Raw genomic sequence first — 20,101 nt, forward strand, 5'->3', positions numbered from 1 at the left:
TAAAATGAGCCCTGTGTAATAGCATTACATAAAGACCAGAGGTTGTATTAAATTTGTAATCATGACCACAGCTTTCCTTTAAGGTGGCACAATACAGAGTATTCCTCTGGGTGTGACTGCCACCTCGGTCCTCTGTAAGGCCTATCCTGTAAGATGAGGTCAACAGAAGCCATATGGTGCAGGTGTGTTTAAATCCATCAGTAGATCAAACGTTAAACTGGATAAAAAAAAAAAAAACCTGTTGTTGTTGTTAGTTGCTCAGTCATGTCTGACTCCTTTGCGACCCCACAAACTGTAGCCCACCAGGCCCCTCTGTCCATGGGGTTTCCTAGGCAAGAATATTGGGGTGGGTTGCCATTCCCTTCTCCATGGGATCTTCCCAACCCAGGGATCGAACCTGCATCTCCTGCATTGGCAGGTGGATTCTTTACCATCTGGGGAAGGCCCGGATAAAAGATGGAGAAGAAAGGTAACTTAATTTTCTCACCTAGAGGTTCCGTGGTCACCTGGGGTGTCGATCTATACACATGGATTATCACCTTCTTCACAGTAGTTACACCTTTTCAGATCTTAATATTATCTGGTTACCTTTAGCACTGGACATGCAATTCTTTATTTCAAATACATTCATTTTAATAAACATAATCATTGTTGCTGCTCTACATAATAAGCTAAAATAAGAATCAACACTTAAGTGACTACTATATGTGGATACAGGATGCACGGACGATGAAGGTGCAGTCTGGAATTTTAAGCATATAGGGATTCACTCAGAAAAGGAACGAGGAAAAAAAAGTACTACTTTTTCTGTATCCTTCTAGCAATCTCTGAAGAAACACTGTTTTCCAATATTTTAATATCTACTACAAGAGTAGGAACTACCTTTGTGACACATCGTGTGCTGGGCAGTTATTGGTGCTTGGTGTACATTACAGCTGTAATTTTACAAGCCTCAGTTGCCTTCTAGTTTTTTTTTAAGTGATAACGCTACATCGGGTAGACGTCCTGATCTTGTGTCGTACTATTTTAAAAAGTAAAGAAAACCTCTGATTTTATTTTTTATTTTTATTACACACTACAAAATACAATGCATGCTACACAATATGCTGCATAATCTACTAGCAGGGATAGAAGAGCATGACTGAGTTGTTCTTCATCAACCAGGACAACGTTTCCTTAATCAATGTTCTCCAAACCCTGAAAAACAGTTTAAAAAGGAAAATGAGAGAATTCTGTTCTTCTCAAAGATGTGCAATGACTCCTAGAACCTGTAATGATTCCTAGTTTTCATTTTCTGACAGTAGCAAACATATCACTTAAAACTGTTTTATAAAACAACAGCAACATCAGGAAGAGATAATTAGCCTTATTCTACTTTTTTACAAATGAAAAAAGTTACAAAAAAAAAAAAACAACGGAGGCTCAGCCAGGTTAATCCCTTGCTTAAGTCAGTCAGGAAGTAGTAGAGTCAGAATTCAAGTTCAGGGACCACCCTCCCCCGCCCCCTCGCAGAACTTGTGCCCTGTAAGGATGACACTGTTCAGAAGACCATTCTATCACACTCAGTTCACAACCAAATGCTTCAGAAACTATAGAGTAAAAGTGTCATCAGTGATGACATTTCTTCCAGGTTGTTAAAATAACACAGTCCAGGTATTCTGTTTCTGTTGTAGGAATAATCTTTTTAAAGAATGAGGGCAAACTTCTACAACATATAAGAACATACTATTAGGCCGAACCATATGAAAATGCTACTGTCTGACCATTTTTGACCCACAAAAAGTCATTTCGTGATTCAAATATAAATTATAGTAATTCTTTAATATACTGGTGCATGAATTGGCAAACCAATGGAGTACAGAAGAGTACATTAGTGAAACAGGCCCATGTGTATATGGAAATTTAGTTTACTAGAGTGGTATCTGAAACAAACAAAAAAATGGACTGTTCTATAAGATAATTCTTGTAACTGGCTGTTTCTTGGAAAAAAACTAAAGTTAAACCCTTGCTTCACATTATACCCCCAAATAACCTGTAGACAGGTCAGAGTACTAACTGTGAAAAAGGGGAAAGAACTGTTAATTGTATTTGGAGAAACTGTAGAAATATTTTTTAGAATCTTGGATACAAAAGTCCTTTGTATCAATGTAAACTATGATAAACAAAACATCCAGATTAAAAATATATCTGATGAAAGCCAGGATAAAGTAAAAAAGACAGCAGACAGAAAAATATTTGCCACATATAAAAGAGACAAAAGATTAACATCTGTAATGTATAATAAGAACCTTTATAAATCAAAAAGAAAAAAGACAACAGAACAAGAAAGGATATAGGCAGACAATGCAGAGAATAAGATGATCATTAAGTATGTAAAAGGCACTGTGCTACTTCAATTTGCATTTTCCCAGTCTGCTGTAAGCCCTTTGGAAAACGTTAACCAGAATGCACCTCAACCCTGACAGGTGAGCTAGCATCAGAGCCATCTTACCTTTGACACATAGGAACGGTTTACTCCAGAGACGCGCCTATCTCTTTGCATCAAATACCACTGATATGGATAATGGGCAACCCTTTTTTCCTACAATGAAAGGAAATCATTATTGCAGTTTATGAAGGTGAGTGAGCCAATAGAGAGATATTAGAACTTTAATTAATAAGTGACGTTCCAGAAAAATGGAATCATCACTCATATAAAAACCAAATTAAGATAGAATCTTAAATAAAATCGGACCACTAAACTTTAGAATTAAGACGGTAACCATGATTTCTTACACTTTCTGTTTTAACCAGCATCATTTTTTTCTTTCCTCTTTTTTTTTTTAAAGTCATGACTACTTGTTCCTTTTGGGGACACTGAGATGAAAGAACAGCGGTAGGTCACAAGTGAAAGGCAATCACAAAACCAGAAACCAAATACATTGATACTTTATGACTTCCCTGGTGGCTCAGACGGTAAAAGCATCTGCCTACAGGAGACCCAGGTTCGATCCCTGGGTTGGGAAGACCCCCTGGAGAAGGAAATGGCAACCCACTCCAGTATTCTTGCCTGGAAATCCCATGGACAGAGGAGCCTGGCAGGCTACAGTCCATGGGGTCGCAAAGAGTCGGACACGACTGAGCGACTTCACTTGACTTGATTAAAGAACTAGAGAAGAAAATCACAATCCTAAAGTGAAAAACAGGAGCTTGAGCTAAATTCCTAAAGGCCTGCAAGAGAAAGTGGGGGGTAAAAAAAAAAAGTCAAGGTAAAAACCTAATTAAGGGGAATTCCCTGGCCGTCCAGTGATTAGGACCTGGCGCTTTCACAGCCAGTTGCCCGGGTTCAATCCCTGATCGAGGAAAGGAGATTTTGCAAACAGCGCGTCAGGGCCAAAAAAACAAAACAAACTAATTAAATCAAGGCTAGGAAAAAGTGAAAAACGAGAAGCTACCGAGATATGGATGCGAAAAATTAAAATCAAAATCCAGCCAGAAAAGAGACTTGGGGTGGAGGCAAGACTAATTGACGCCTCTCTCCTCTGCCTAGGTAGGGCTTTCCTGGTGGTTCAGACGGTAAAGAATCTGCCTGCAATGTAGGAGACCCCGGTTCGATCCCTAGGTCGGGAATATCCCCTGGAGAAGGATATGATAACCCACTCCAGTATTCTTGCCTGGAGAATTCTATGGACAGTGGCACCTGGCGGGCTACAGTCCATGGGATTGCGGAGTCGGGTACGACTGAGCGACTAATACTTTCAATGTTCTTTCTCCTCTGCCTAGGAGTCCGGACTTAACCTCTTTTAATCTCCTACCTTTCCAGCCCCCAGTCTCTGCTCCACCCTCCCGCCCTGGCTTCACCCAGCAACCTTACTAAATCCTTACTAAAGTGGAATATGGTGCCGGACGGGTTTCGTTCCGCAAGTCTCCGCTTTTAGGCAATAAAAAAGACTGGCAAGGACGGATCTCAGTATTACCATCTCGGAGAGAGCCTCCGGGTCCTAAGGGCCTCCCGACGCCACCATCCATTACGTAACGACAGCGATGGAATCAGCCGCCGGGCCGGAGAAGCCGTCTTACCTTGCCGCCGTTACTGAACCTGTGGATGCGCGCGGTGGCCATTCCCGGGATGAACAAGCACACGCCCATAACGGCGATCCCGGGAAGAACCTCGAACCACATCGCGACGCCGTTCCGGAGGCCAAACACTCCCTTCCAGGTCCCTTAAAGGTGACCCGGCTTCGATCTCTTCCGGGTAAGCTCCGCGGCTGCGCGCGAGCGGGGTAGGAGCAACGTAAGCCTCCAGAGGAAGCGACGGGGCGCGGCAGGACTCAAGAGGGGCGCGCGCCCGCGCTCTCGCACATTCCTTGCTCCCGCAATCCTCTGCGCTCTCGCACACTCCCTGCTCCCGCAGTCCTCTTTCTGCAGCAGATTTTGCATCGACTTGCAGTCGTGCGCCCGACGTGCAGTAACGCCAGCCAGCCCCGCGCCAGCCAGCAGATCATCGCCGTTTCGGACCTCAAGACTCTAAAAATGGCCGAGCAACTTTCCCCAGGAAAGACGACAGACCAGGTGTGCACCTTTCTTTTCAAAAAGCCTGGGCGAAAAGTGGCTGCAGGCCGCAGAAAGCGCCCGATCTGCAACCAGGAGTCCGGAGACAGCAGCAGCAGCAGTGACGAAGGGAACACTGTGGTTCGCCCGGAAAAGAAGCGAGCGGTCCACAATCCGATGATACAGAAGACCCGTGGCAGTGGTAAACAGAAGGTGGCTTACGGCGACCTGAGTAGCGAGGAGGAGGAGGAGAACAAATCCGAGAGTCTCGGCGTGGTCTATAAGTCCACTCGCTCGGCGAAACCCGTGGGGCCAGAAGATATGGGGGCGACTGCTGTCTACGAGCTAGACACAGAGAAGGAGCGTGACGCACAAGCCATCTTTGAGCGCAGCCAGAAGATCCAGGAGGAGCTGAGGGGCAAGGAAGATGACAAGATCTATCGGGGAATCAATAATTATCAAAAATTCATGAAACCCAAGGATACGTCTATGGGCAATGCTTCCTCCGGAATGGTGAGGAAGGGCCCCATCCGAGCTCCCGAGCATCTGCGTGCCACCGTGCGCTGGGATTACCAGCCCGACATTTGTAAGGACTACAAGGAGACTGGCTTTTGCGGCTTCGGAGACAGCTGCAAATTCCTCCATGACCGTTCAGATTACAAGCACGGGTGGCAGATCGAACGCGAGCTTGATGAGGGTCGCTATGGTGTCTATGAGGACGAAAACTATGAAGTGGGAAGCGATGAGGAGGAAATACCATTCAAGTGTTTCATCTGTCGCCAGACCTTCCAAAACCCAGTTGTCACCAAGTGCAGGCATTATTTCTGCGAGAGCTGCGCGCTGCAGCATTTCCGCACCACCCCGCGCTGCTATGTCTGTGATCAGCAGACCAATGGCGTCTTCAATCCAGCGAAAGAATTGATTGCTAAACTGGAGAAGCACCGAGCTGCAGAAGGAGGTGGTGCTTCAGGTTTCCCAGAAGACCCCGATGAGGATCCAGTTCCCATTACTTAAATTTTCCCATTATTCTCAAATCTCAAAATAAACGTTTTGTTTTGGAAATTTTAACTCTCGTCCTTCCTTTCTAGGGAAAGTGAGTGAGAAGAAAAGGTGGGTGGTGAAGTGGGGTCCTGGATGGATGGCTTGCAAAAGCATCAAGGTAGGTAAAATCTGGAGTTTTACCTGGCATAAATGCTGCCTGTGCGTAACAGTTACTTTTCATAACCCTTTTACATAAATTTGGGGGATTCAACAAAAGAGCTAGAATTTGCTTGAAGTGACCAAAGCTGTGATAAAAACAAGAACTGAGCCTATTTATTATATCACAATTATGCATCACTTAATAATTTACGAAAGTATTTTCACGCATGATCTTTTGGGAGCCTGTAGTACTTCAAAATACACCCCAGCCAAGGTGTGTGTATTAGGGGTTGGGGGAGCAGTAAGAGTGGGAGAATTAGGATTGGGGACTGCTAGCTAGCCCTGCAACCTGTGTATGGGCACTGCTCCTTGCTCTCCTTGAAGCATAGGTAACTCCTTCCATGGATGATTGAAATGGTCTGTGCTCCAGGGTCCAATATGATAGCCACTAGCTTCATGTGGCTGTTGAACATTTGAAATGTAGCTGGTAGTGACCCTATGCAGTTCTGGACTGAACTTGTGAACCTGCAGAAGGCAAAAGCCTAATATTTTATAATCTGGTGTCTGAAACTGTGTTTTCATAGAGCTGATCATGCCCTATTAATCTATGAACCTGTTTTCCCAACTAGCCTGTGAATTCTTCAGTGACCAGGCCAGTGCTTGGCATATAATAAGCACTTAATAAATAAACTCAGAGAGGTCTGAAAAAGGAGATCGGGGCCAAAGCCTTGAACCCAAGCCGAGGAGCTTTGACTATATTCTTAGGTAAAGAGATTTGGGGAGGGGAACACAATCAAACTTTTTTTTTTTTAATGTAACTATGGTTACAGGCTATCAGACTGCAGCAAGATGGAAGGCAGGGAGGCCAGTTAGGACAAATAACTAGTAAATTTTTATTGATCTGACTAGAATTTGGGCTGACCCCCAGGGGAAAGATATAAGAATAAATTGTGGGTTAGAGTTTTTATATTCATATACATTAATCTATTTAAAGATATTCTTTGAGGAGCCACCCTTGTCAGGCACTGTGCCTAGCATACGGGATATTAGCAAAGAAGATAGACATAGCCCCTGACCTCATGGAGCTGGACATCACACAGTGCAGGTTTGATGAGTACAAAAACAAAGTGCACTGGGCTGACCTCTCAGGATTAAGCCAATTCCAGCCCTTGAGAGAATTCAGAATCAAAGTCATTTCATACAATGTCATATATTCTTTAACAGAATGTATTAAGTACAGTGGGGATACATGAGAAGCCTAGCGGGAAAAAGGCTTAAGAAAATATGACACACAAAACAGCATTTAAGGGATGAGACAAAAAAAAAAAAAACCAGGAGAACAGGAAAGAAAAAGTTGTAAAGACAATTGAAGAAAGAGAAACTTAGGTGGCGCTAGTGGTAAAGACGGAGAAGGCAATGGCACCCCACTCCAGTACTCTTGCCTGGAAAATCCCATGGATGGAGGAGCCTGGTAGGCTGCAGTCCATGGGGTCTCGAAGAGTCGAACATGACTGCGTGACTTCACTTTCACTTTTCACTTTCATGCATTGGAGAAGGAAATGGCAACCCACTCCAGTGTTCTTGCCTGGAGAATCCCAGGGACGGGGGAGCCTGGTGGGCTGCTGTCTTTAGGGTCGCACAGAGTCGGACACGACTGAAGTGACTTAGCATAGCATAGTGGTAAAGAAACTGCCTGCCAATGCAGAAGATGTAAAATGATGTAGGTTCCATCCCTGAGTCAGGAAGATCCTCTGGAGGAGGCATGGCAACCCACTCCTGTATTCTTGCCTGGAGAATCCCTTGGAAAGAGGAGCCTGGCGGGCTAGAGTCCATAGGGTCACAGAGAGTCTTAACACACACACTGAGGTGGAAGGCAAAGGAAACTGTTCTAACAAGTGTTATGGAAAGAAACAGGACAATGAGTAGCAAAAATCGTGGTATGCTCAAGGTATTTTTCATGTTTACAAAGTTTATGATTAAAATTTTTAAAAGAACTATTTTTATTACTCTAATTAAATGGTGCAACTTCATTTCATAGGTGAAAACTAAATAGTTCTTCTTACAAATTAGAAAAAAATTAAATATGGGGGTGGTTCCCTGGTGGCCTAGTGGTTAGGACTCTGGGCTTCCACTGCCATGGCCCGGGTTCAATTCATGGTCAGGGAACTGAGATCCCGCAAGCCTTGTGGCATGGCCAAAACTAAATAAATAAATATGGGGAGATAAAGAGCATGCCAGCTGAGATAAGTTGCAGCTGGACCCTAAAGGCGCTAACCTAGTCTGAGAGTTCAGAGGAGGCTCCCCTAGGAGATGACCCTCAACTGGAGACCTGTAAATGGGGATTAGGAAGAGTATCCAAGTCAGAGGGTCAGTATATACCAAGGACCTGAAGTGAGAGACTGGCTTCAGCTAAGAACTCCAAGCAGTCCAGGATGCTGGAGGAAAAAGGTAGCCAGGTAGTCAGGGCCGAAGAACAGCCACCTTGCTGTCATGTTAAGGACTCTGGACTTTATCAGAAAGGCAACGGAATGCCATCAAAAGGTTTTAAGAAAGAAAGTGAGCTGATCAGATTTGAATTTTAAAAAGGTAAGTCTTCGGTGTGGGGAATGGACTGTAGAATCTGGACACAAGACAGATCAGTCTGGAGGCTGGTGCACCAGTCCACATAATATCATGGCAGACTGGACTAGACTGGGGACTGCAGACATTCATTTAATAGTTTTTTATTTTTATTTTTTTTTTACCATTCTAAAGCCTTTATTAGCATCAGGTAGATTATTTCATTATAACTTCTTAACTTCAAGACAGCCATTGAAATAACTTGCTGGAGGTTACCTAAGGCCCATAGGAGCAAAATCTCAGTCTGGGATTGGGTAGATAAATACCAAAAGATTAATGTACCCCAATTAAAGGAGCAAAGCTACTGTACAGTAGGTCTCCATACATATCTTAAGTACACAGGTGCCTTGCAAACCTGAAATGCACAAGACCTCCTTGTATATAGTTTGATATTTATAATACATGGATACAACTGAGTTTCTCTGGTGGCATTTGTCAATGGAAGTTGAAGCATTTAAAAAGGTTTGTCATTATGTAATGATGGTGCCTAAAACCTCTATTTCTATGGTATTTTTGTGAATTGCTAGGTTTTATTCACTTTTTAATTCTAATGACATTAATTATAGAAAACTGTACAAGTAAGTTCAGAGTACTAAAATAAGCAAATGAAATACTTTTTCCAGTTTAGAATTTTCAAATCAGGACTGTCTCTTCCAAACATTCAGGCATTTTTTTTTTTTCTTTTTAGGAATGGGAAGGAGTAAAATTGATAGGATTAGTGTGAAGAAAAGCCATCTTTTCAATGTAGTCTTTACAAAAATGACATAAAACCTTCTCTGTATTTGAGCATATAAACCTCATATAGGAGAATTCTAACCATTACAAAGTTAAATCTAAAACATTCAAGCATGACAGCATAAAAATATTCAAAAAACTTGATTTGGGTTACTATATAATTCCATAAAGCTAAAGTTACATTTAAGTATAAACTTTCAGTAAATATGGCAACAGCAAACATCAAAAGCATATTTGCCAGCAGTTTCCCATACCTCTGTATAAAATAGTATTCCAAAGAAGCATGACTGGATAGCAGAATTACCCATTTTTCTTAAGACTTCCATCACCAGTATCACCCTATGCCCCACTATTGTTGGGTGAAGTGCAAGTTATCATGAGACGGTTTTTCCCTTTGAAAAAAGATAAGGAGAAACTAAGGAAGAAAATATAGATTTAAAACTTATCTGTGGATGAGCCAAAACACCCCAATTTGTCTACATTTTAGTAACTGTCAGGCAAATTGAAGTAGTTTCGGTCCCAGTAGCTGCCAGAATAAAGCCAGTCCTGGGCTCCGCTGTAGGGATTAGGGCCTTGATGGAACCACCTCGTCTTCCAGTCCTCTGACTTGGACCTGTTCTTGCGTGCCACTCTTTGTTTCTCCTCGAGTCGCTTTTTTTCTTCACTGGCTTGATCCATTTCCCCGTTCTCCATGGCTCTGATGTCAGGTCACAGCCTGCAGTCTGTCTTAGAAGCATGCTCTCCATCTCCTTGTCTACTTCATTCAAAACCATTGCAAAGCTAGTAAAATTATACATCTGGGCCGAATTCGGAGGCTGCGGGGCTATTTGCCACAGGAGAACGCTCCCGGGGATGACAAACATGCTCTGGAATTCTGGCACTGGCATTTCATACGACTCCTCAGAAGCACTCACCTGTTTGCTGTTCTTCTTCTCTTCAGTATTTTTCTTATCATTTTTTTGGTAAGCATCAAATGTGGCCAGGCCAACACTGTATAAACATTCTGTCCACTTCCCGTAGAGAGCACAGAGCTTCTTTTTGCTTTTATCTTGAATGTAGCCTTCAACTATGTGTAATTCTTTACCAAAAAGGCCACATGGCTTAAAATTCAACATGCATTTGTCCGCAGTCTTGTGGTTTGTGATCTCCACATTCCCATACTGCTCGATCCAGAGCTTTCCCACAATGATGTTGTGCACACAGCAGGTAGGATTTGTCCACGTATATGCTTCATTGTGTTCAAGAAGCTCCAGTGTTATGGTTCCTTTGGGTTTTGCTTCTATGCTTTTCCCCCAGAACTTCAGTTTGGGATAGATTGAGCCATGAAAGATGAAATCATTGTTTAATCCTTCAGCATGAAATGCACTAATGGGTGGGTGATGGCTGACCTGCTCAGAGATGAGTCTGAAACCAAGGTCATCTCGAACTAATTCATAAGTCTCTCCCAGAAGTGGGTTGAAAGGCTTTCCAGTACATTCCCACTGAGAAGCAACAGCAGAGACAGCAAAGGTAGCTCCCCACTGCATCCTTTCCACAGGATCTGCAAACGAACTGGCCTTGTGGATGAGGTACTCATGCTCCATAAATTCAGTGAGTCGCTGGAGGAAGCTCAAAGCCTCATTAAATATAACTGGCATGGTGATCTTGGAGAGTTCCGTTCAGATACATTTTCTGAGGCTGCTCCAGATACTGAAGTCATTTCTGGAAAACATAGGGGAGGGCAGGCTTGTTCTGTGTTTTTTGATGCCTTTGAAGAATGCGTCTCCACCACCAGAGTCCTTGCCTTCCGACATTCTGTGCTGTCTACTGCTCGGGTGCTCTGCTTCCTCTTTCAAGGAGTGCGTGGTCAGTCACTGCTTCCAGTCTGCTCAGGGACAGAACTCGCCCTCTCTAGAGATTCTCAGAGGCGGGGAGCCTTTGACCAGAGACTGCTCTAATTCGTGATGTTCAGTGGCTAGAGTCGCCAGCGCTTCTGATAAAATTTTGGTTTTTTTCTTGTTCCTGTTGCAATTTCAAATTCCTTCCCTGGGCTGGGGCCGGGGCTCTCCCTGGCGGCGCACTCCGCCCGGTGCGGCTCGCGCCATCCGGGGCTGCTCGAGGCTCCCGCACGAATGCGCTCGGTCTGTCCTTCCGCTTTTTTGCCAGCCCAGCCGGGAGGCGCCATCCAGGGTGACACCGCAAGGTCCCTAAGTCACCTTCGCGCGGCCCGCCCCCGGCTCCGGAGAGGTCGAGCAGGGAGAAAGGCGCGGCCCAGGACCAACGCCCTGGCCGCCCGCGGTCTGCGCTGGCCCCTCGGCTGCACCGCCGACCTCCGGGGCTCCCGCTGGCCTAATAAATAGTTTTGAGCACCCACTATATGCCAGGCATTGAGTTATGCGCTGGAAAGGAAAGGAAAGTCGCTCAGTCGTGTCCGACTCTTTGCGACCCCTGGACTGTAGCCTACCAGGCTCCTCCACGGAATTTTCCAAGCAAGAGTACTGGAGTGGGTTGCCATTTCCTTCTCCCAGGGGATCTTCCCAACCCAGGTCTCCCGCATTGCAGGCAGATGCTTTACCCTCTGAGCCACCAAGTCAGGTGGTATGCACTGCAGATACAGCCAAAGCAAAGGCACTCGAATCCCCACACTCTAGAACTTACATGAGAGAGCATAGCAGAATCGCACGTGCATAATATATAATAAATGGAGCTAAGTGCTATAAAGAACACTGGAGCAAGGTAAGGGGATGAGAGAGCAGTGGGCAGCAGGGAGGGGGCATGTTATTGTATATAGGGTGGTCAGGGAGGATCTCTTTCTGATAAGGTGACATTTGAGCAGAGACCTAAATGAAGCAGATAATCTGGGAGAACAGCATTCCAGATAGAGGACACTCAGTACAAAAGCCCTGAGGCAGGAAAGTGCCCAATTTGTCCTGAGAACAGTGAGGAAGAAATTTAATGATCTGTTTTGGGGAGCCCATACAGAATGAACTCAAGGAAGAGGAAAGAACTCTAAGATGAGATAAGAGAAGTAATGGGGCTGAGGGCAGACTGTGTACAGCTTTATGAGCCATTGCAAGAACTTGAGGTTTTATTGTCAGTGACAAGGAGGGTCACTGGGAGGTTTTAAGCAGAGGACTCACATGATCTGACACTGGCTTTAGAGAGGATCCTTCTGGAACTTATGGGGAGTAGTGGAAATGTTTTATATCTTAACTGGGGTGTATGTTACACTAGTGTCTACATTTGTCAAACTCATTGGAATGTACATGTATGTGCATTTCACTGTATGTGATTAATATTTCATTAAGAAATACCTTCAAGTCAAAGGAGAAAAAAGAAACTGGTTGCTATATAGAAAATACTCCAGGGTAGGCAGGTCAAGGGATGAAGCGGAGAGATCAGAAGGCTACTGCTATTGTCCAGGTAAGAGATGGTAAGTGCCCCAAACCAGGTGGAGATGAGAAGGGGTCAGATTCTAGATGTAGTCTGAAGGTAAAACTGACAAGGTGTCTTGGCAGGTTAGATATGAGGTGTAAGATAAAGAGAAGAGTCAAGGTGACTCCAAGATTTTTGACTTGAGTAACTGGGTGGAAAGTGGTACCATTTAGTGAGATGAAGAGAGGCACATACAGAAAAGTACATAAAACACAACTTTGCAGTATAACAAGTAGCTACATAGGAAGCATTGGCATAACCACCACCCAGGTCAAGAAATACAAAAATAACAATGCTCAAGAAGCCCCTCAAGTATCCGGATTCTCCAGATGGCACACACAGGTAACCACTCTGCTGATTTTTATGGTAATCACTCCCTTGCTCGTTTTCCATTGATCTTCCTCTTTAGCTATTTCTCTCTCCTTCCCTCTCGCCAAGCAAAGAATAATGTATACTTAGTATCTTTCATTTTCTTATAACAGCTTTACTGAGATACAACTTACATATCATATAATTCACCGTTTTAAAATATGCCCTTGAGTGGCTTTTATTCACAAGTATATTCACAAGGTTGTGCAACCATCCCCACTATAATTTCAGAACATTTTCTCAATACTTCAAAAAGAAAAGCATACCCTATATCTGAAACTAACACAATAGTGTAAATCACCTATGTTCCAATAAAATTAAAATTTAAAAAATTTTGCTAATAATAAAAAAGAAAAGCATACCCATTAGCAGTCATTCTCCATCTCCCCAGTCATCCAGCAATCTTTCTGTCTCTATATATTTGCCTTTCCTGGACATTTCATATCAGTGGAATCATATTGGGTTGGCCCAAAAGTTCATTTGGGTTTTTTATGGAAAGCCTGGACTGAACTTTTGGGCCAACCCAATACAATGTGTGGCCTTTTGTGTCTGCCTGCTTTCATTTAGCATGGTCTCAGGGTTCATCCATGTTGTCGAGTGTATCAATACATTCCTTGATCTGGCTGAGTAATACTCCATTTTACGGAGATACTACCTTTTGTTTATCCATTTATCAATTGATGGACTTTAGATTGTTTCCACATTTTGGCTATTATGAGTAATGATACATTCATGGACACATACTTCTGTGTCTAGGTGTATCTTCATTTCTCTTGGGGAGATATATAGGAGTGGAAATGCTGTTATATGGTTAACTGCTTAACCTTTTAAAAACTGTTTTTTAACTGAAGTGAAATTCACATAACATGAAATTAACCAGTTTAAAGTGAACAGTTTGGTGGCATTCACAATGTTGTAAAACTACTGTGCGTGTGCGCTCAGTCACTTTAGTCATGTCCAACTCTTTGTGACCTCATGGACTATAGCCCGCCAGGCTCTGCTGTCCAGGCAAGAATACTGGATTCTCCAGGCACGAATACTGGAGTGGGTTGCCATGCCCTCCTCCAGGGGATCTTCCTGACCCAGGCATCTCTATGTCCCCTGCATTGGCAGGCAGGTTTTTTACCACTAGCATCACCTGGGAAGCCCTATGAAACTACTAGCTCTGTATAATTCCAAGACATTTTCATCATCCCAGAAGAAAACCTCATACCCATTAAGTAAATGCTCCCGAGTCTCTCCTCTCAGCATCTTCTGGCAACCACCAATCTTCATTGTTTCCGTGGATTTAGCTATTCTAGATACTTCATGTAAAAGGAATCATACAGTATATAGCCTTGTGTCTGGCTTTCACTTAATACAATGTTTTCAAGGTTCATTCACATTGTAGTATGTGTATGTATCAGCACTTCCTTTTTGAAGCAGAATAATATTCCATTGTATGTATATACCACAATTTATTATCCATCTTTCTATTGATGGATATTTTTGTATTTTCCACCTTTTGGCAATTGTAAATAGTGCTGCTCTGAAAAATGAGTGTATATATCTTTGAGTACCTGTTTTTTAATTCTTTTGAGGATTCACCTAGGAGTAGAATTGCTGGGTCATATGGTAATGCTATCTTTAACTTTTTGAAGCACTGGCAAACTGTCTTCTTTTAGCAGCTAAGGCATTTTATTTAGGAAACCCGAACAAACTTTTTTTTTGATTTACGTATTTTTAATTGAAGGATAATTGCTTTACAGTATTGTGTTGGTTTCTTCCATACGTCAACATGAATCAGCCATAGGTATACATATGTCCCCTCCCTCTTGAACTTCCCTCCCACCCCTCTACGTCTGAACAAATTTTTGGCCAACCCAATATATTTCTACCAGCAGTGTAAGAGGGCTCCAATTTCTCCACATCACCGGCACTTGTTATTTCCCTTTTTCTTAATAGCAATCCTAGTAGATGTGAAGCAGTATCTCATCATGGCTTGGATTTGTACTTTCCTAATGAGAAGGAAATGGCAACCCACTCCAGTATTCTTGCTTGGAGAATCCCATGGACGGAGGAGCCTGGTGGGCTACAGTCCATGGGGTCGCCAAGAGTCGGACACGACTGAGTGACTTCACTTTCACTTTCTTAATCATTATACAGTGGAAGTGAGAAATAGATTTAAGGGACTAGATCTGATAGATAGAGTGCCTATGATGAACTATGGAAGGAGGTTCATGACATTGTACAGGAGACAGGGATCAAGACCATCCCCATGGAAAAGAAATGCAAAAAAGCAAAATGGCTGTCTGGGGAGCCCTTACAAATAACTGTGAAAAGAAGAGACGCAAAAAGCAAAGGAGAAAAGGAAAGAGATAAGCATCTGAATGCAGAGTTCCAAAGAATAGCAAGGAGAGATAAGAAAGCCTTCCTCAGTGATCAGTGCAAAGAAATAGAGGAAATCAACAGAATGGGAAAGACTAGAGATCTCTTCAAGAAAATTAGAGATACCAAGGGAACATTTCATGCAAAGATGGGCTCAATAAAGGACAGAAATGGTATGGACCTAACAGGAGCAGAAGATATTAAGAGGTGGCAAGAATACACAGAAGAATTGTACAAAAAAGATCTTCATGACCAAGATAATCATGATGGTGTGATCACTCACCTAGAGCCAGACATCCTGGAATGTGAAGTCAAGTGGACTTTAGAAAGCATCACTATGAACAAAGCTAGTGGAGGTGATGGAATTCCACTTGAGCTATTCCAAATCCTGAAAGATGATGCTGTGAAAGTGCTGCACTCAATATGCCAGCAAATTCGGAAAACTCAGCAGTGGCCACAGGACTGGAAAAGCTCAGTTTTCATTTCAATGCCTAAGAAAGGCAATGCCAAAGAATGCTCAAACTACCGCACAATTGCACTCATCTCACACACTAGTAAAGTAATGCTCAAAATTCTCCAAGCCAGGCTTCAGCAATACATGAACCATGAACTTCCAGATGTTCAAGCTGGTTTTAGAAAAGGCAGAGGAACCAGAGATCAAATTGCCAACATCCTCTGGATCATCGAAAAAGCAAGAGAGTTCCAGAAGAACATCTACTTCTGCTTTATTGACTATGCCAAAGCCTTTGCCTGTGTGGATCACAATAAACTGTGGAAAATTCTGAAAGAGATGGGAATACCAGACCACCTGACCTGCCTCTTGAGAAACCTGTATGCAGGTCAGGAAGCAACAGTTAGAACTGGACATGGTACAACAGACTGGTTCCAAATAGGAAAAGGAGTACGTCAAGGCTGTACATTGTCACCCTGCTTATTTAACTTCTATGCAGAGTACATCATGAGAAACGCTAGGCAGGAAGAAGCACAAGCTGGAATCAAGATTGCCAGGAGAAATATCAATAACCTCAGATATGCAGATGACACCACCCTTATGGCAGAAAGTGAAGAGGAACTACAGAGCCTCTTGATGAAAGTGAAAGAGGAGACTGAAAAAGTTGGCTTAAAGCTCAACATTCAGAAAACTAAGATCATGGCATCTGGTCCCATCACTTCATGAGAAATAGATGGGGAAACAGTGTCAGACTTTATTTTTTTGGGCTCCAAAATCACTGCAGATGGTGACTGCAGCCATGAAATTAAAAGACACTTACTCCTTGGAAGGAAAGTTATGACCAACCTAGATAGCATATTGAAAAGCAGAGACATTACTTTGTCAACAAAGGTCTGTCTAGTCAAGGCTATGGTTTTTCCAGTGGTCATGTATGGATATGAGAGTTGGACTGTGAAGAAAGCTGAGCACCAAAGAATTGATGCTTTTGAACTGTGGTGTTGGAGAAGACTCTTGAGAGTCCCTTGGACTGCAAGGAGATCCAACCAGTCCATTCTAAAGGAGATCAGTCCTGGATGTTCTTTGGAAGGACTGATGCTAAAGCTGAAACTCCAATACTTTGGCCACCTCATGCGAAGAGTGGACTCATTGGAAAAGACTCTGATGCTGGGAGGGATTAGGGGCAGGAGGAGAAGGGGACAACAGAGGATGAGATGGCTGGATGGCATCACCGACTCAATGGACATGAGTTTGAGTGAACTCCGGAAGTTGGTGATGGACAGGGAGGCCTGGCTACAATTCATAGGGTCGCAAAGAGTCGGACACGACTGAGCGACTGAACTGAACTGAATGACTAATGACTGAGCATCTTTACATGTGCATGTTAGCCATTGTATGTCATCTTTGGAGAACTGTCTATTCAAGTCCTTTACAGATTTTTTAATTGGGTTTTCTGACTCTGGGTTGTTCAGTTGTAAGAGTTCTTTATATATTCTGGCCCATATCAGATATATAATGTACAAAATTTTTCTCCCAATCTGAGTTGTCTTTTTACTTTCTTGTTGGTAGTCTTTGAACCACAAAAGCTTTTAATTTTGATGGAGTACAATTTAACCACTTTTCTTGTTATTCATGCTTCTGGTGTCACATCTGAAAATACACTGATAAATCTGAAGTCATAGAAATTTACCCTTATGTTTTCAAGAGTTTTACAGTTTTAGCTCTTTCATTTAGGTTTTTGATCCATTTTAATTTTTGCGTACGGCATGAGATAAGGGTCTGATTTCGTTCTTCGGCCTGTGGCTCTCCAGTGGTCTAGCACCATCTGTTGAAAAACCATTGAATGTTCCAGGCACTCTTTTAACGTGAATCAGTTGACTGTAGCCAAGTGGGCTTGTTTCTGGACTCTCAGTTCTACTCTATCCACCTATATGTCTCTTCTTATGCCAGTACCACAAGGTCTTGATTACTGTCATTTTCTAGACAGTTTTAAAATCAGAAGTGTGAACCTCCCTATCGTTTTGGATGTTCTGGATCTCCAAAATTCTTTATGAATGTTTGAGTCAGCTCATCAACTTCTACAAATAAATCAGCTGGGATTTTAATAGAGATTTCACTGAATCGGTAAATCAATTTAGGGATTATTTCCATCTAAATAATGTTAGCTAATATAGGGAATTCCCTGGTGGTCCTGTGGTTAGGACTACATGCGTTCACTGCATGGGGTCTGGGCTTGACCCCTCGTCAGGAACTAAGATCCTGAAAGCTGAAAGCTGGCAAGGCCAAAAATAAATAAATAAACAATATTAATTAATAGTAATCTTCTAATCAAACTCAGTGAACATAGGATGGTTTTCCATTCATTTTAATCTTTAATTTCTTTTACAATTATTCAAGGTGTTCATTTCTAATCCTTTTTATCTGTATAGGATCAGCAGTAATGTGCCCTCCTCATTTCCTTTGTTTTTTTCTTTTTTGGCCATGCTGCATGTCTTGTGGATATAAGTTAAACCCAGGCTGGGCAGTGAAATGCTAAGTTCTAACCACTGGACTGTCAGGAAATTTCCTATTGATTTCTGATTCTAGTCATTTGAATCCTCTTCTCTTTTGTTATTTTTGAGTCAATCTAGCTAAAAGTTTGCCAATTTTATTGATCTTTTCAAAGAACCAACTTCTGGTTTCATTGATTTTTCTCTGTTGTTTTTCTAGTCTCTCTTTCATTACTTTCCTTCTAGTCTTTATTATTGCCTTCCTAATGCTTGCTTTAGGTCTAGTTGGAAAATACCCTTTTCCAGCGTTGTTGTTTTTTTTTTTTTTTTTGGATATTCTGGATCTTTGTTGCTGCACTCAGACTTTCTCTAGTTGTAGTGAGAGGGGGCTACTCTGTTGTGGTGTGCGGGCTTCTCACTGCGGTGGTTTCTCTTATTGCAGAGCACGGGCTCTAGGGCACACGGCCTTCAGTAGTTGCAGCACGTGGGCTCAGTAGTTGTGACGCATAGGCTTAGTTGCTCTGGGGCATGTGAGATCTTCCTGGACCAGGGGATCAAACCCCTGCGTTGGCAGGTAGATTCTCAACCACTGGACCACCAGGGAAGCCCACCATTCATGTCTTAGTGCATCAGAATCAGCTTCAGATTTATAGTAATTTAATTCCAGTGAGACATAAAACATTCCTATATACTTCTCTTCTCTTTTGTCCCTTTTCATGATACATATTACATCTGTAAATGTTACAAACTAACAATACATTATTACAGAGGTCCCCAACCCCCGGGCCACAGACTGACACCACTCTGTGGCTTGTTAGGAACCAGGCCACACAGCAGGAGGTGAGTGGTGGGTGAACAAGCATAGCTTCATCTGTATTTACAGCTGCTCCCCCTCCTGTCAAATCAGCAACAGTGTTAGATTCTCAGAGAAGCACAATAAATGTAATGCGTCTGAGTCATCCTGAAACCACCCCTACCACCACCCCGGTCCATGGAAAAATTGTCTTCCATGAAACTGGCCCCTGGGGACTGCTGTGTTATTATATTATTTGTATACTTTTATGACTTTTATAGGACCTAAGAAATGAAAACAATTATATATTTATACCTTCTGTTATATTAACCTTCTTTTTATCATTTCTGATTCTCTTTATTTATTCTGGTAGATCTGAAAAACCATCTGGAGTCATTTTCTTAGCCCAATACATGTTTGTTCCACCCACCTCTTTTGTGCTGTTATTGGAAAATATATTACATTTCTGTTGTAAACCCAACAATACAGTACAGATATATTATTTTATACAGTTAATATATAAATTAGTTGAGAGAAGAAGGGAGAAGAAATGCACATTTATACTGTTTTTTAATAATTCAGTTCAGTTCAGTCGCTCAGTCGTGTCTGACTCTTTGCAACCCCATGGACTGCAGCACGCCAGGCTTCACTGTCCATCACCAACTCCCAGAGCTTGCTCAAACTCATGTCCATCGAGTCGGTGATGCCATCCAGCCATCTCATCCTCTGTCATCCCCTTCTCCTCCTGCCCTCAATCTTTCCCAGCATCAGGGTCTTTTCCAATGAGTCAGTTCTTTGCATCAGGTGGCCAAAGTATTGGAGTTTCAGCTTCAGTGTCAGTCCTTCCAATGAATATTCAGGACTGATTTCCTTTAGGATTGACTGGTTTGATCTTGCAGTCCAAGGGACTCTCAAGAGTCTTCTCCAGCACCACAGTTCAAAAGCATCAATTCTTCGGTTCTCAGCTTTCTTTATGGTCCAACTCTCACATGCATACATGACTATAGGAGAAACCATAGCTTTGACTAGACAGACCTTTGTTGGCAAAGTAATGTCTCTGCTTTTCAATATGCTGTCTAATTGGTCATAGCTTTTCTATCAAGGAGCAAGCGTCTTTTAATTTCATGGCTGCAGTCACCATCTGCAGTGATTTTGGAGCCCCCCACCAAAAAAAAAATTATTATACAACTACTATTG

General features: G+C 42.7%; 2 protein-coding genes and 1 pseudogene across 2 annotated transcripts; 1 reads left to right on the forward strand and 2 right to left on the reverse strand.

The window, feature by feature from the left end:
* Window positions 1–1,045: 1,045 nt before the first annotated feature.
* NDUFA1 (NADH:ubiquinone oxidoreductase subunit A1) lies at window positions 1,046–4,251 on the reverse strand. The gene is made up of 3 exons (XM_005887225.3): window positions 4,060–4,251; window positions 2,492–2,581; window positions 1,046–1,197 (listed from the first exon to the last, which is right to left on the reverse strand). The coding sequence occupies exons 1-3, from the start codon at window positions 4,159–4,161 to the stop codon at window positions 1,177–1,179; spliced, it is 213 nt and encodes a 70-aa protein (XP_005887287.1). The 5' UTR covers window positions 4,162–4,251; the 3' UTR covers window positions 1,046–1,176.
* Window positions 4,252–4,301: 50 nt separating this feature from the next.
* On the forward strand, window positions 4,302–5,592 carry RNF113A (ring finger protein 113A). The gene has a single exon (XM_005887224.3). The coding sequence runs from the start codon at window positions 4,513–4,515 to the stop codon at window positions 5,542–5,544; it is 1,032 nt and encodes a 343-aa protein (XP_005887286.1). The 5' UTR covers window positions 4,302–4,512; the 3' UTR covers window positions 5,545–5,592.
* A 3,915-nt stretch (window positions 5,593–9,507) lies between these two features.
* Window positions 9,508–11,129, reverse strand: LOC102281749 (oxysterol-binding protein-related protein 1 pseudogene; annotated as a pseudogene).
* Between the last annotated feature and the right edge of the window lie 8,972 nt (window positions 11,130–20,101).

This window comes from Bos mutus, chromosome X (genome assembly GCF_027580195.1).
Source record: "Bos mutus isolate GX-2022 chromosome X, NWIPB_WYAK_1.1, whole genome shotgun sequence".
Taxonomy (NCBI): domain Eukaryota; kingdom Metazoa; phylum Chordata; class Mammalia; order Artiodactyla; family Bovidae; genus Bos; species Bos mutus.